At 46.3% G+C, this 17,500-nt stretch overlaps 1 protein-coding gene across 1 annotated transcript in view; it reads right to left on the bottom strand.

Annotated features, from left to right (window-relative positions):
* frem1a (Fras1 related extracellular matrix 1a) overlaps nucleotides 1-17,500 on the bottom strand; it is a gene marked incomplete at both ends in the record, with an annotated part of 28,653 nt that overhangs the window by 10,247 nt on the left and 906 nt on the right. The window contains 17 exons of the mRNA XM_080859813.1: nucleotides 357-553; nucleotides 1,017-1,202; nucleotides 1,547-1,741; nucleotides 2,046-2,298; nucleotides 2,564-2,657; nucleotides 2,969-3,177; nucleotides 3,761-3,928; nucleotides 4,646-4,736; nucleotides 5,032-5,228; nucleotides 5,827-5,969; nucleotides 6,385-6,729; nucleotides 6,921-7,052; nucleotides 8,166-8,274; nucleotides 9,250-9,573; nucleotides 10,085-10,281; nucleotides 11,001-11,311; nucleotides 12,007-12,101. Coding sequence (XP_080715939.1) covers nucleotides 357-553; nucleotides 1,017-1,202; nucleotides 1,547-1,741; nucleotides 2,046-2,298; nucleotides 2,564-2,657; nucleotides 2,969-3,177; nucleotides 3,761-3,928; nucleotides 4,646-4,736; nucleotides 5,032-5,228; nucleotides 5,827-5,969; nucleotides 6,385-6,729; nucleotides 6,921-7,052; nucleotides 8,166-8,274; nucleotides 9,250-9,573; nucleotides 10,085-10,281; nucleotides 11,001-11,311; nucleotides 12,007-12,101 — 3,246 coding nt within the window. The remainder of the gene's footprint in view (nucleotides 1-356; nucleotides 554-1,016; nucleotides 1,203-1,546; nucleotides 1,742-2,045; nucleotides 2,299-2,563; nucleotides 2,658-2,968; nucleotides 3,178-3,760; nucleotides 3,929-4,645; nucleotides 4,737-5,031; nucleotides 5,229-5,826; nucleotides 5,970-6,384; nucleotides 6,730-6,920; nucleotides 7,053-8,165; nucleotides 8,275-9,249; nucleotides 9,574-10,084; nucleotides 10,282-11,000; nucleotides 11,312-12,006; nucleotides 12,102-17,500) is intronic.

Below are 17,500 nucleotides of genomic sequence, written 5' to 3'. Positions count from 1 at the left end.
TCACAAAGCTTTAATCAATCACATATCAGAGAGGGTTCATCAATCTGTCACACAGTATTGATGTGGCACTTATCACATATGACTATTAATTTACCAAACATCTGACACAACTAATGGATGACCTAAAGTGTGATCAGACAGAAGCAATCCATCATGCCTCAGAGCTCCTGAGAGTGTTTCTCTAGGCCGGTGTGCAGTCCAGCAGGTCATGGAATGAACCAAACAGGTAAGCTGCATGTGTTCTGTATGTCCAGCAGGGGGTGCTGTGCATCATCATACTAAATACAGTTAAAATGGCTTCAGTAGAGAAAAGCCCAGCAAAAGAAAGGAAGGTTAGTATTCAGCTCCTGCCTCACCGTGATGTTCCTGGCCAGGAAGTCTGGCGTCTCGTCGTTGGTGGGGTTGATGATGATGTAGAGGGGCGCGGGGGCGGAGCGTCTGTGCCCGTCAGACACGCAGATCATCAACTGGTCTCGGGTGGGCTCCATGCGCTGGTGACGGGACTGGACGTAGTTAATATGACCCTTGTGCAGGTCACTGTACCGGAATGAGCCTGAGACACACACACACACACACACACACACACACACACACGCACACACACACACACAGAAGATTAGTCTGTCATTCAGGGGGTGTGTTTCTGTAATTCAGGCAGTGTGTTTCTGTCATTCAGGCGTCGTGTTAATGGCATTTAATGAGGCCCTCAGAGAGAGCCAGCCATGGTGTTGGTTAGTTATTTACTGAAACAGATCATTCCTCATCCCTCAGAAGGTTTATATGTCTGTTCCAGTTAACTTGAAACTCTGGGTTGTTTTCAGTTGGTCAACTAAATTATTATTATGTTTATATCCCCTACTGTAGGTCAGTGACTGTGCTGTGGTTCCTTCTAGAAGCCCCCTAGTGAAAGATGGTGTTTGTGATATCCTCACTGAAGCCCTTAGTGAAGGATGGTGTTTGTGAGCTCCTCACTGAAGCCCTTAGTGAGTGATGGGTGGTGTTTGTAAGCTCCTCACCGATGCTGATGCCCATGTTGCTCTTCTCGAAGCCAAGGCTGGGGAGGATGTTCTCGATGTAGCCCACCTGTGGCGTGGAGAGGAGGATCACCTCCAGCTCTCCCTCAGGTGTGTCTGGGTCCGACACCTTCAGGTGCGTCTCTCTGATAGTGGCAGAGCCCCCCTCCTCCACCACAAACACATCACCTGCACAGGTAACACACACAGAGCATTACTGATGACTGTGTGACTTATATGACACCAACACAGTTAATACACACAGAGCATTACTGATTACTGTATGACATATATTACACCTGCACCGGTAACACACACAGGGTCACTATTACAGTTTAAATAATATTACATTTGCACCATTATTTATGTATCACCTTTACAAGTAACACAAACCACATTACTGGAGATAGTGGTGATACAGCGGCTAACACACACAGGTGTGCTAAATCCTCACCTAATTGGGGAAGAGTTACATTTGTGGATGAATTACCTGATGGTGGATTAGTTACCTATAGTGATAATGGAATAGTTACCTATTATGATGGTGGGTGCTTGGTTGTCCACGGGAAACACGGTGATGTTTAGGTCATACACAGGAAGTGTATCCGAGAGTTTTGGTGTGTGTTGTGATCCTTTTTCATAGCAACAAGAAGGGACCGCTTCCCCCTCGCTATCGGAGATCACTACGGTGATGGTGTCGTATCGGGGCGTCAGGCCAATCTCCTGTCCTGAGGTAAAAGACCCAAAGTTCATCAGATGAGACACCTGAAAGACTGGAGCTCTTTCTGGTAGAATGGCAACAGTGTGTGTGTGTGTGTGTGTGTGTGTGTGTGTGTGTGTGTGTGTCTGTGTGTGTCTGTAAGTGATAATCCCAGTGATGACAGCTGTGTGTGTGTGTGTGTGTGTGTGCGTACCTATGTGTCTGTAGGTGATAATCCCAGCACTGTAGCTGTGTCTGTGTGTGTGTGTGTACCTGTGTGTCTGTAGGTGATAATCCCAGCACTGTAGCTGTGTCTGTGTGTGTGTGTGTACCTGTGTGTCTGTAGGTGATAATCCCAGCGATGATGTCGGCCTGAATGAAGCGGTCCACCACCAGGTTGTTCCTCTGCACCACCCCATAGTAGGGTTGCCGGGCGATCATGTACGTGAGGCGGTCATCTTGGCTGTCCACGTCTGTGGCATAGAGGTTCTCCACGCTAATGACCACTGTCTGTCCCTCTGCACAGTCCAGCGTGGGCTTCAGACCGGGCGCGAGGACTGGAACTTCATCGTTCACCAGCGTCACCTGGGCACACACACACACACACACGCACACGTCATCGTTGGACCAACAGGGGTGAGAATAAGACAGATGCACTAACACCATCAGAACACCTCCAGACTTTACACACCCACACACACACACACCATCAGAACCCCTCCTCCAGACTTTCACTAGACATGTTGTGCTACACACACACACACACACACACAAAACACACACTTTGCACAGGTCTGTATCAGTGAGCTGAAGATGCCTAAAAGGTGAGAGTGTGACTGTGCTACTTTACCTTAATGTCCAACACAAACTCTACAGAGTTGTTGCCGTCTGTGGCGATGAACTCCATGTCATCATGGCTGCTCTCTGAGCTGTCATGGACATATCTGCACAGATATTCCAAACTGTTAGTAACGCCACGACTACTACGTAACACCACATATTATGACATGCTGAAAATAACTAAATATGAAATGAGTGACAGACGTATAACATGAGGTGAGAAACGGACACATGTATGCTTGCATATAGAGAAACTAGCTATATGTGTCCTTGTTTATGCTGAAACTAGCTCTTTGTTTTAGCCTATGCAGAAACTAGCTTTGGTGTCGTTGTATATAAAAAAACTAGCTTTATATCACTCTGCTTCGTAACATAACTGATGGCAAAGAGATATTGCATGGGTTTGGTGCCTGACCTGACTTTTAGCCTCTTGAGGTCAAGCAGTGTGAAGGTCTGCCCTGGTCTTATGGGGGCGCCGTTGAGCTGGATGGATCCGTGCTGGGCAGGCCTCTTCAGCTCCACCTTCAGGATGTCCTCACTGGAGTCCGTGTCGGACACACGCAAGTGGTTTTCACTGATCCAGACTTCACCACCCTCCTCTACACGCAAGGGGTTAGTCAACACCTGCAACACACACACACACACACACACACACACACACACACACACACACACACACACACACACACACACACACACACACACAGGTGATGATTCTCACTGATCAAGCCCTCACCAACATCCTCTACACGCAAGGGGTTAGTGAATACCTGCAAAAAATACACTCTCTCACACACACACACACACACATCCCCTCCTCTACACGCATCAAGTTAGTCAATATCTGCAACACACACACACACACACACACACACACACACGCGCAGTGATAGGAACGGAGGAGAATCCCAGAGCACAGCCAGGCTGTGTTGTCTAGGGGTTAATCATTTAGCTGAGAGTGCTCTCTCTTACATACACACACACTAACTTAATTTAAACATCTCTCTCTTACACACACACACACACATACACACAAATACACAAACACACACACACACACACACCGGCTTCACTTAAACAGCTCTCTCTCTCACACACACACACAAACACACACACCAGCTTCACTTAAACAGCTCTTTCTCTCACACACACACACACACACACCAGTTTCCCTTAACCGGCTGTTGCAGGTTGGTAAATGTGTTACCTGTGGAGGCTGGTTGTCGACGGGCAGGACTGTGACGTTAAAGCAGATGCCCGTGACGGTGCTGCCCTGCTGGTTGGTGACAGAGAGCACAAACTGGAGGTGGCGAGGGGTCAAGCCGATGTCCAGGATGGGGGGCATGTAGGCCACCTTCATGAAGTTCACAGCATGCTGCAGCCACAACCACACACAGGCGTGTTTATGGAGATGGACAACACCAAGGAAGCAATGGAATACAAAAATAACATATGATAGCTGGACACTTTAGAGAAAACTACTAGGAGTTATGCCAATAAGATAGAAGTACTAGAAAGAGTTGCCATTTAGATATAACTATCTGATACATCTGAGGTTCTCAGTGTGGCATTGTCTGGTTTCCTGTAGTACTGGTCATAGCGAGACAAAGACGGTTCCCTGTAGTACAGACGGTTCTCTATAGTACTGGTCATAGCAAGAGACCAACCGTTCCCTGTGGTACAGATGTTTCCCTGTAGTACTAGTCATAGCGTGACAGACGGTTCCCTGTAGCACCCTGTTGTACAGACATTTCACTGTAGTATTGGTCATAGCGAGACAGACGGTTCCCTGTATTACGGTTGCCTGTAGTACGGTTCCCTGTAGTACGGTTCCCTGTAGTAAGGTTCCCTGTAGTACGGTTCCCTGTAGTATGGTTCCCTGTAGTACGGTTCCCTGCAGTACAGATGTTTCCCTGTAGTTCTGGTCAAAGAGTTTCCCTGTAGTAAGGTTGCCTGTAGTACAGATGTTACCCTGTAGTACTGGTTCCCTGTAGTACTGGTCAAAGAGGTTCCCTGTCGTAAGGTTCCCTGTAGTACAGATGTTTCCCTGTAGTATGGTTCCCTGTAGTACTGGTCTTAGCGAGAGACAGACCTGGGTGAAGAGCCTGAGGACTGCAGCGTCGGCGTCTTTGGTGAACTTTGGGATGCTGTCAACCAGGAACAACCTGCCGGCATCATGGCTCCTGTTCAAAGAGGGGAAACATGATCTATAAACTTCTCCATTTGACAGATTAGCATAGACTCAATGGCCCACACCGACTGCTGTGGTTTTAGGAGTCAGGGTTGAATAGATTGGCTTAGATTTGACCAGTACATTAGAGGAGACTTGACAAAGCATACCCATAGATATTGGTATAAGCATTTCTATTGAATAGATTAGAATTAGAGTAGCTACACTTGACGGAGCATACCCATATATATTGGTGTAAGCATTTCTATTGAATATATGAGAATAATAGTAGACCTGACGGAACGTACCCATAGTCGCTGGTGTAGAAGGGGGGAGTGGTGACCGTGTAGGTGAGCTCACAGTCAGGTGACTCAGGGTCGATGAAATGGAGCTGCTTCTTCGTCAGGTGAATCACCTCCGTCTCCTTGACGACCAGGTGTCGCACCACACCTGGGGCCTCTTTAGGAGGCTGGTCAGGCACTGGGTTGATGACGATCACGACAATCTGCAGCACAAACACCATCAGAGTCAGAACAGGGTTTATAGATTATCACATTAACATCTATCAATACAATCATCTGATTGACATATTAACGTCTATCAACACAATCATCTGATTGACATACTAACATTTACCATCACGATCATCTGATTGACATATTAATGTCTATCAACACCGTCATCTGATTGACATATTAATGTCTATCAACACAATCATCTGATTGACATATTAACGTCTATAAACACAATCATCTGAGTGTGAATTCTACCTATGGGTCCGAGAGGCCTAGATTACCATAATAAATCTATCAACATTCTTTTCTCTTAGCCTGACAAATAGATTTAGACTAATAAGTCATTCTAGACTGCTGCGAAATCGTACAGTTTTACAGAGAAGGCATACGCAGAAATGTCCTCCTACAATGAAGATTAAAACCAGGGTAAGAGCAGAGTAAAACTGAAGCACGCAAATTCTTAACTGCAGTTTCCCTCTAATTCCTAAGCACTGACTGTACTCATGGTTCTTCTGTTCTGCACTACCAACCACAAGAGAAAACAGTCCATCAGTGGACTCTCAGTCCATGAACCATCAGAACTCTTACCTGAGGGTCTGAGAGGTTGGGGGGGTCGTGGAAGTCTGAGAGCACCACCTCAAAGGAGTCATCAAATACTTCGTTACCAAGGTGACGGTAGTAGATGGCAGATTGGAAGAGGTCCTTCTGGAGAAACCGAGTCACAGGGTATCCTACAGGAGCAGAGAGCGAGAGATGGCAAAGGAATAGTCACAAGGTATCTTACAGGAGAGAGAGAGAGAGAGAGAGATGGGGAAGAAACTTGAAGTAGGAGAGAGAGGTATGTATAAGAGTAAGAGTGACTGGGTATACTGGAAGAGGGAGAAGATTCTGATTGCCCTCTCATCCCTACAGTACTCATCTCACCTGTAATGCCAGGTATACCCTCTCATCCCTACAGTACTTTTCTCACCTGTGACAGGTATACTTCTCATCCCTACAGTACTCCTCTCACCTGTAATGCCAGGTATACCCTCTCATCCCTACAGTACTTTTCTCACCTGTGACAGGTATACTTCTCATCCCTACAGTACTCCTCTCACCTGTAATGCCAGGTATACCCTCTCATCCCTACAGTACTCCTCTCACCTGTAATGCCAGGTCCGGGCATCTTCATGATCTCGCCGGCGTGTGGCGGGCGCGTGACGTTGAAAAGGATGTAGTCGTCGCTGGAGTCGGAGTCAGAAGCCTGCAGCACGGTGCCCCCGAGTAGGGTGGTCTGGCCCTCGGAGAGCTCCAGCACCGTGTTGGTGATCAGGAACGGCGGGCTGTCGTCTTTTGGCAGGATGGTGATGGGGAACTTGTGCCGCGTTTGGTGCGGGCCGTCCGTGATGCGGAAGATCACAAAGTCCTTGGTGGTGTCGCTGTCGTCATGGTGATAGCGCACCACGCCCGCCTTGATGTCACTGATGGTGAACATGAAGCCTTTGCCACCTGAGTGAGAGAGTGAGAGAGAGTGAGAGTGAGAGTGAGAGTGAGAGTGAGAGTGAGAGTGAGAGTGAGAGTGAGAGTGAGAGTGAGAGTGAGAGTGAGAGTGAGAGTGAGAGTGAGAGTGAGAGTGAGAGTGAGAGTGAGAGTGAGAGTGAGCGTGAGAAACAAACACACACACACACACACACACACACCTCTGACAGTGAGCCTGCCATGCTGTAGTCCATCCACAGTGATGAGACGCACAGCTTTGGGGTTGTCATTGTCAACGATCTGCAGCTGCTCCCACGTGATTGGACGAGACTGGCCTTCCAGAAGGCTGAGGCCTGTCAGGGTCAAGGACAAAGAATGAAACATCCTCTGTGTAAGTGTGTGTGTAAGTGTGTGTGTGTGTGTGTGTATGTGAGTGAGTTTGTGTATGTCTGTGTGTGGATGTGTCTTTATGTGCGTGTGTGTGTGTGTGTCTGTGTGTGTGTATGCATGTGTTTATATTCAATTCAATTCAATTCAATGTTATTTGAATAGCGCCATAACAATACAATTGCCTCTAGGCGCTTATGTCTGTGTGTGCGCACATGTGTGTGTGTGTATGTCGATGTGCATGTGTTTGTGTGTATGTGTTAGCATGTGTAGGTGTAGCGGTATGTGAGTGTGTGGTTTGTGTGTGTTATGGGGAGTGTGGATGTTCCTTCAGTAAGAAGAGAAAGTTGAGAGCTCTTTATGGCTGTGAGTAAACCTGCCCCCCAGGCTTGGGTTTTAGCATCCACATGGTGCTAACTATGTGTGCATGTGTGTTTAAATGTGTGTGTGGGTATGTTTGTGTTAGAGTGTGTGCGTGTGTGTGCGTGTGTGTGTGTGTGTGTGTGTGTGTACCTGTGTGTGTATATGTGTGTTTGAGTGGGTTATCGCATCCACATGGCGCTAACAAACCTTAAACAGGGAGGCCATACAGTACTTAAAGGAGTTATTAGCAGGTGGCTTCACTTTAGGGATTTTAGTATTTAAATGGAACATGATGGTTTCCATCCAAACAACACTAAAGGTCACAGATAAAACCACAAAGCAGCCACAAACAAACAAAAAAAACAAACAAACAAACAAACAAACAAACGAACGGACAGACAGACAGACAGACAGACAGACAGACAGACAGACAGACAGACAGACAGACAGACAGACAGACAGACAGACAGACAGACAGACAGACAGACAGACAGACAGACAAACAAGCAATCAATGAGACCGACAGACAAATAAGCAGACAGACAAATGAACCGCCAGACATCCAGCTAGACAGACAGACAAACAGGCAGACAAACAGACAGACAGACAAACAGACCGCCAGACAAACAAACAAACAAGCAGACAAACAAACAGAAAAACAGAAAAACAGACAGACAGACAGACAGACAGACAGACAGACAGACAGACAGACGCACCCATGTTCCAGGAGACTCTGGGAGCGTTGGTGTCAGCGGTGCGCACAGACAGATGGACGGTGATCGGGGTGCTCTTCTCAAAGAAGGAGTCATGGGCCTCAAACTCAACCTGGGGAAACATTCACCCACATTTAACATGTAGACAAACACATTTAACACATACACAACCACCTTTAACACATAGAGAAACACCTTTATCACATAGACAAACACGTTTAGCACATAGACAAGCATCTTTAGCACATTTCACTGCTCTTAACACGCGTACTGACAAACAACTTTAGCAGGGTGAGTACACTGATGATGTCATTAGTACTGTAAGTACTGTTTTACCAAAACACAATAATGGCGTTCATAAATCCTGACAAATATGGTGTCAGAATTAAGACTGAGGCTAAACTTTGCAGATCAGATAAAGGTACCACGAGATGAATCAACAGGTTTCGAAGGTTTATTCCACGTACAACCTATAGGGAATCAGTTCCTTATCAAATGAGACAGGGTAACGGATTGGCTTTCAATGTACAGTATTACTTTTTATAGGGTCAGCTATGGGAGGTCACAGGTCAATGGGGGTGTGTCACTGTTTAGATACTGGTCAATCATGGGATACCTTGGGGTGGTAGGTCAAGGTTGGCAAATGGGGATGTAAGTGGGAGGGGAGGTGAGATGACCACCACCCCCCCACGGAATGTTCCGGAACATGCTTACCTAAGGTCCTGATATGTGTATTACATAGGCCATGAATAGGGAGGGGATGTCTAGAGAGGTTCCGTTTAGCATAGGCCATGGGTGAGGGTGGGGGACAGACTGAATAAGCATGGCACACACACACACAAGAGCATTCATGTATGCAATGGTAATTATATGTCTATATCAATTTCCATCAATGGGTAATGTAGCTTCTTCGCTGTATGTGTGTGTGTGTGTGTTACTCCCCACATCTCATAGCTCCTACACTATGTGTGTGTGTGTATGTTACTTGCCACAACTTAAAGCTCCTATACTATGTGTGTGTGTGTGTGTGTTATTTCACACACCTCATATATCCTACACTATGTGTGTGTGTGTGTGTGTGTGGCACCTCATAGTTCCTGCGTTGTGTGTGGCTGGAGTTGGGTGGCTGGTATGCGATGAGCATGTCGTTGAGGTCGGTCCAGGTGAAGGACGAGATGGGCTTGGTGTGGTCGGACAGGTGTGTGATGAAGCCCTCTCCGGGCGAGCGTGTGATGTTGAAGATCAGGCGCTGCTTGGGCGTCTCGCTGTCTTCGGCGTCCAGTGTTGCGGTGGACAACGGCGTCAGGATGAACTGGTCCACCTCCAGGATGAACATGGACATGAAGGCTGCCCTCGGAGCCTGGTTCCGCATGGCATTCCGGATCCACACTGGGATCCATGCGTGCTCGGACTGGAAAGGAAAACCAGACAGAACTAGCATAAGGAATATATACCTGTGTAGATATACCACTTAGGTTAGGACAGAGCTAGCATGAGGATTATATCACTGTAGATACACCACTTCAGTAAGGACAGAGCTAGCATAAGGAATATATAACTGTAGATATACCACTTCAGTAAGGACAGAGCTAGCATAAGGAATATATAACTGTAGATATACCACTTCAGTAAGGACAGAGCTAGCATAAGGAATATATAACTGTGTAGATAGACAATGTTTCAAAAGAACAGGGGCCAGATGTGTAGATGGATAAGTGTAGATGGATACATTTTATATAAAATACCAAAGCATTCGTTTAGGGCTGGTCTGCCAAAAAGCTTCATTATGTTTCCACAGTTAATTGACAAAGGAACAATCAGTTTGAACAGCGGTAAACAGCAGAGTTCCTATCCATGCCCACACGTACACTGAGGCAGTCTGTCCTTCCGTTTGACACACTGGGGTTTGCTGCTGGCCATACCTTGTATATGGTTCTGCTCCGGGTGTCCACCAGGTCCAGTCTGATGGCAATGTAGTCCACGTCAGGGGAGGGCGGGTCGATGTGCTGGTACCGGATGCCCATGAGCAGGAAGTCGTCGCAGGGAACCTTGGTGATCTTCACCAGTTTGAGGCCCTTCAAGCAGTCCTCACTCTTACACCGGGCCCTGTCCTTGTTATCTAAGATAGAGATGGTGTCGTCACTACAGGCATCTCTCTACCACACAGCATCAGGCAGTCCTCACTCTTAAAGTTGATAGCCTCCCCAGGGGTCTCTCCACCACAGCATAATGATGTCAGGGAGGGAGCAGCCCCCAGAGGGAGTCAGTAAATACCTCAGCATCATAAAACACTTCCAGCTCTGAGAGTGTGGCAGTAAGAGCTCGCTATTATTACTGCAATGCAATGAGTCATTTACCAGTGTTAGCAAGACCCCATAAAGGCCAATTACACACATAGCACACGTTTTTGCTCAGGCCATATAACACATCACAGATATTTAATCACCCTCTCAACTTATCACACAGACACGCACAGACACACACACACACACACACACATCTCACCACCACCACCACCACCTCTCCTTAACTGTAAAATACATTTATAATGATCTGCCTTAACAGGAAAATGGGCCATGAGTATATCTTGAATATATCCAGGTCCAGAGTACAGGTCTCTATATTGCATTGAAGCACACCCGTGTCCATGCTAGAAAAAGGCATCTCCAACACCATACCTCTCATTACACACTGACCCTGTGTGTGTGTGTGTGTGTGTGTGTGTGTGTGTGTGTGTGTGTGTGTGTGTGCATGTGTGTGTAGGTGTGTGTGTGTGTGTGTGTGTGTGTGTGTGTGTGTGTGTGTGTGTGTGAGTGAGATACAGAGTGTGTGCCTTACCCATCTGCTGGCGGAGTGGTACAAAGCTGTGCGGCTCGTCTCCTCTGGCTTCGAGCTGCTGTGGTTGCCCGGTGACCAGCTGGCCGTGGCCAGGCAGGTGTGTGTCGGGGGTGGTGATGCGCACGTGGCACTCCAAGTTGGCCCGGTGCTCGTAGTTAAAGGTCACGGTATTGCCGTCCAACACATCGGATAGGCCATAGAACTCCGGAACCTCAAGACGCTTGGGGCCCAGTTTGATAATGTTGCAGTCTGGTTCCGTCACCTCCACACGCAGGGAAAACAGTTCTGTGTGCGTCTCCCCTTCTGTGAACCTGGGGAACAGCACAGGAGAACCAGAATTGAGGAACCAGTAATCAGAGACCTGCCTTATATGGATTTCACTGTGTGTGAACCTGAGGAACCCCAGAAGGGAATGTGACAATTGAGAATTTGTAAGAACATGAAGGAGTTTAATGTTGAATTGGTGAAATATTTCAACCTACGATGCAATACTGAACGCACAGCAACGAAAGAAGAGAAAAAAAAAAGAAAGCATAAAACATGCACCAGCATTTGTGTTAGAGATGATAAAACAGCCAATGACCCTGTGTGATATCTGCTCCCATTTACAGGCAGTTAGTGGTTCTGGAGGAAATTAACATTGACTGTCTCCTGTCAATCAAACAGATCTGCTCCACTGTTCCTTCCAAAGGTTCTCCCTTGATCACATGGACGTGTGCAGATCCTCTCTCTGATTGGCTGGACGTGTGCACATCCTTTCTCTGATTGGCATGATCTGTTCTTTCCTCCATGCTCACACAGACCAAGTCATTACGTCACAGATGCCAAAGTGTAAGGAGAGTTTTCTGTTTATTTTAAAATGGAAGCTTGACTCTTCTCACGTTCATTCAGGGACCTGTCAATCCAACTATACCACATTCATTCAGTGACAGTTCAGTACCATTACACCACATGTATTCAGTGACCTGTTGCTGTAGGGCTTTAGTTATACTCTGGAATGGCCTACCTGTAGAGACGCAGCAGCACTGTGTCCCGTTTCAGGATTGGACAGCCATTGTGGACATACTTCACCTCGTCGGCCAGGAAGTGGCAGTCAAACACCTTCAGAAAGAAAACAGAAAATGACAACTGCTACGAACAAATCTGCACATAAGTACACTAAGATGCATCCACATTTGGTTGATCTCTTTGTTTAATTCAACAGTGGTTGTGTGTGTGTGTGTGGGGGGGGGGGGTCACCCCTTTAATTGCAACGATGGGGAAAACTGGGAGAGGCTGTGTGAGGTAGTATTGATAGAAGGAGTTGTTCCTTTGTATGGACGAAAGGGTACAGCTTTGGGGTACTCCAGAATGGAGGGTTGTTCTGACACCTGTTCAGCCAAGAGGGTTGGCTTGGCTCCACCACAAGTGGGTTTTGTGTTTGTTTTATGGTTTGTTTTAAGCCTGCTAATCACCTTTAGCCACACCTGCTAATCACCTGTAGCCACAGCTGCTAATCAACTTTAGCCACACCTGCTAATCACCTGTAGCCGCACCTGCTAATCACCTGTAGCCACACCTGCTAATCACCTGCAGCCACACCTGCTAATCAACTGTAGCCGCACCTGCTAATCACCTGTAGCCGCACCTGCTCATCACCTGTAGCCACACCTGCTAATCACCTGTAGCCACACGGGGAGAAGTGGCTCACACACGCCATTGCATTTACACAAACCACATGAGAGACCAGGACCACTAGAGTGCGTGTAAGTTTGTGAGTCTGGACAGGGCCTGATTAACAGAGGGGCAAAGGGAGGCTGAAGCCTTTACGAAAGCTACAGGCAACAATGATCCAACCCTGCAAGCAGTCCTGCAGAGTCAGGAGATAATTCCTAACGACAGCACTGTAGATCACTGAGTAGGGTGACCAGACCTCCTTTTTTACCCGGACATGTCCTCTTTTCGAGACCTAAAAAATGCGTCCGGCAGGGATTCCAAAAAGGTCCGGGATTTTGACTCGTCAGATGTTTGTGTTTCTCTGGATCTTTCACAAACTAGTTATTAAATCGTTACATTCCACCTTCTTGTGCTAACTCTGACTGTAGAGAGATCTGTCATTGGTCGACCGCTTTCCCAGTGTTGCCAGTATTTATAATTGTCCTCCAAATACGATCATTTTGAGCCTTTGATACGATACGCCATTTCCCATCTGGCAACACTGAGCACCTTGCTGCCTCCACTAGTTGCATTGTTTACAATAGTGTGTGTGTGTGTGTGTGTGTGTGTGTGTGTGTGTGTGTGTTTGATCCCTCAGGCCCACCCCTGTGCTTCCAACCATGACATGAACCAGAGACCGTTCTAAGAGATGCCAAACGAAGGACCTTGAGCACACACACACACACACAGACAAACGTAGGTCACACATACACACACACACACACACACACACACACACGTAGGTCACACACACATACACACACACGCTACAGCCACACACATACAATAATGCTAATGGGCTATGCGAATATACTCACACAACCATGTGGCTTCAAAATACAACAGAGAAATACACACATCAAATGCTGGTTCTCTTTAAGGTGCATACATAAAGCAATCTCTACACATCTGATCTTTCATCTGGGTAGACCTTCCACCCAGGACAGGTGACAGGCAATACACATTTACTGATACCCCCCGCACCCCCAACACACACACACACACACACACACACACACACACACACACACACACACACACACACACACACACACAAGCCAGCAGCAGACAGCCAAGCATGCACACACTGACATGGCACGCACACACTGGCATGGAACTCACACACTGACATGGGACCCCCCCTCCCCCCACACACACACACCGGCTGCCCACTCCAGCTGCCCAGACTGACTTGTTTTCAAGTGCTTCCCTTCTGTTCTTGCCTGAGCATGCTTGATACCTGATAGCCATGGATAATATCAGTGAGCGCATCACCAGCCCCAGCCAACAGCGTGAAAGACTAATGAGGGGTGAGTGCAGCAACAGCCCCAGCCAACAGCGTGGGGTGGGGGTGAATTCCTTGAGTGTCTGGATTTACTCAACATCCAGTGCCCTGTGTGCATTATCCCCTATAACTTAACACAGTCCCCTGTGTGCATAAACATATATAACTAAACACAGTGCCCTGTGTGCATAAACATATATAACTAAACACAGTGCCCTGTGTGCATTATCCCCTATAACTTAACACAGTCCCCTGTGTGCATAAACATATATAACTAAACAAAGTGCCCTGTGTGCATAAACATATATAACTAAACACAGTGCCCTGTGTGCATTATCATATAACTTAACACAGTCCCCTGTGTGCATTATCCCCTATAACTTAACACAGTCCCCTGTGTGCATAAACATATATAACTAAACAAAGTGCCCTGTGTGCATAAACATATATAACTTAACACAGTGCCCTGTGTGCGTAAACATATATAACTAAACACAGTGCCCTGTGTGCATAAACATATATAACTTAACACAGGGCCCTGTGTGCATAAACATATATAACTAAACACAGTGCCCTGTGTGCATTATCATATAACTTAACACAGTCCCCTGTGTGCATTATCCCCTATAACTTAACACAGTCCCCTGTGTGCATAAACATATATAACTAAACAAAGGGCCCTGTGTGCATAAACATATATAACTAAACACAGTGCCCTGTGTGCATAAACATATATAACTAAACACAGGGCCCTGTGTGCGTAAACATATATAACTAAAAATAGTGTCCTGCGTGCATTATCATATAACACTAAACACAGCGCCCTGTATGGATTATCATATACAACTTAACACAGTGCCCTGTGTGCATTATCATATATACCTAAACACCGTCCCCTGTGTGCGTAAACATATATAACTAAACTAAGCACCTAAGAACCTCCACATCAAGCTCTTTGTGGGTTATCCTATACAACCAAACACAACTCCTATTTAGCCTTTAGGCAACAACACAAGACCTCACACAAACAATGTCATTTAGTTCTGAAAATACAAACAATGACAAACATACATACTGTACATACATGTATATGAAACAAAAGATATCACCAAGTTAACTGAAACCAAAGCTTTTAAGATGCCTTGTGTTGCTCTAAGGTTAGGGTTAGGCCAAGGCCACACTAACCCGATTTTCATACTAACCGTGACGGAACCATGACAAACTGGCCTCCCGGCCAGACAAATCTGCCATTTGGAGCGTCTCTTACCGTTGCGGTTAGAATCCGCTCTCCAGAGTGGGAAGGTTGCAACCTACCCTGCTATCAGAGCCTGTCTGACCGCAAATCGGGTTGAATCCGCTAATCTGATGACGTAATTATCCCACGTGAACGCTGGAAGCTGTCAAGTAGTCACGTTCATTTGCTCATCTTCCAAATCGCAATAAAAACAATTTTTTTTAAAGTCTTCTGTTCAGTTTATGGCTGGCAAACAACAATCTAAGAAGGGCACTGAGTTTCACTGAGTTACACTGAGTTTTCACTGAGTTACCAAAGCAGTCTTCTTTATGGGGACTTATTAGCACTGCACTGAATTACATTAACATGAGTTATTGCTACACAATAACAATTACACAACTAATATTACTAGATACATATAATAGTGGACATTACACTAGGCAACATGGATCTCATTCATATCTCATCCAGTCGAAATCTTAACAGGATTGAACCCATCTTTGTTGCAGCGTAACAACATAAGAACAGAACATAGCTAAATCTCCGCTTAGCATGCTAATCACTACTAATAGCACAAGAAGGTAGCCCAAAATGTGGTATATATACACGATCTATCACAGTAGCAACTTCATGAAAACCCTTACTTTCATTAGGTATGCACATAATGCATCACATACAGGTCGAACAATGATGATTTCAGCATTGGAAATGTATAAGGCACAGTATGGTCAACTACTTGGCGACAAACTGAACTCCTCACTAACTGAACTACTCGTTGACAGCTACTTCTTGTTGTTATCTTCGTTGTTGTTGTCGTCGTCTTCTTCTCCGAGTTTTCTTCTCCGTTTCCGGTAGCACCCTTCACAGCGCCACCAACAGGCCTTGCATATGTACTACAGCAGATTCACCAGTTTCAATGGGTGTGTGTGGCCGCAGCACAGCGCAGCACAGCTTTGTCTGGCCGCGATTGACTAACCCCGAATCCGTTCCGGCCAGTGTGTATCTCAGGTTAGTGTGGCCTTGGCCTAAGAGTCATCCTGCCTCGCCAGCGTGTTTAAGATGCCTTGTGTTAGGGTTAGAGTCAACCTGCCCATCAAGCGTGTTTAAAGGGCAGGCCAGACTAAGCGGATTTTCATACTTTTGCGGAAAATAACTTGACAAACTGGCCTCCCGGCCAGATAAATCTGCCATTTGGAGCGTTACTTTCCGTCAAGGTTAGAATCCCCTCTCCAGAGTGGGAAGGTTGCAATCTGCCCTGCTATCAGGGCCTGTCTGGCCGCAAATCGGGTTTGAATCCGCGAATCTGATGACGTAATTATCCCACGTGAACGCTGGAAGCTGTCAAGTAGTCACGTACATCTTCCCAATCGCAATAAAAACAAAAAAAATGTAAGTCTTCTGTTCTGTTTATGGCTGGCAAACAACGATCTAAGAAGGGCACGTTTTATTCAATGAGTTACCAAAGCAGTCTTCTTTATGGGGACTAATTTACACTGCACTGAATTACACAACTAATATTACCAGATACATATAATAGTGGACATTACACTAGGCAACATGGATCTCATTCATATCTCATCCAGTCGAAATCTTAGCAGGATTGAACACATCTTTATTACAGCGTATCAACATAAGAACAGAACATAGCTAAATCTCCGCTTAGCGTGCTAATCACTACTAATAGCACTAGAAGGTAGCAGCCCAAAATGTGGTAATACACACGATCTATCACAGTAGCAACTTCATGAAAACCCTTACTTTCATTAGGTATGCACATAATGCATCACATACAGGTCGAACAATGATGATTTAAGCATAGGAAATGTATAAGGCACAGTATGGTCAACTACTTGGCGACAAACTGAACTGTCACCAACTTAACTAGTTGTAACTTGTCGTCTTCTTCTACGAGTCTTCTTCTCCATTTCCGGTAGCACCCTTCACAGCGCCACCAACAGGCCTTGCATATGTACTACAGCATATTCACCAGTTTCAATGGGTGTGTGTGGCCGTAGAACAGCGCAGCACAGCTTTGTCTGGCAGATTGACTAAACCCGAATATGTTCCGGAAAGTATGAAAATCGGCTTAGTCTGGCCTTACTCTAAGATGCCTTGTATTAGGGTTAGAGTCAACCTGCATCTCCAGCTGTCCCAGAGTGTTTATGACCCCTCATCAGCAGGTGTTTTGCTGCTAATTGTGCGTGTAATGACCCCATTTAGTTCTCTACAGTCCCTCAGAGAGGCAAGACTGAGGCTGGGCGACCCCTCCTCACCTCCTCTCATGGT

Source organism: Sprattus sprattus (assembly GCF_963457725.1).
Source record: "Sprattus sprattus genome assembly, chromosome: 21".
Taxonomy (NCBI): domain Eukaryota; kingdom Metazoa; phylum Chordata; class Actinopteri; order Clupeiformes; family Clupeidae; genus Sprattus; species Sprattus sprattus.
The sequence above is the reverse complement of the archived record's forward strand: the minus strand, read 5'-3'. Positions and strand labels throughout refer to the sequence as shown.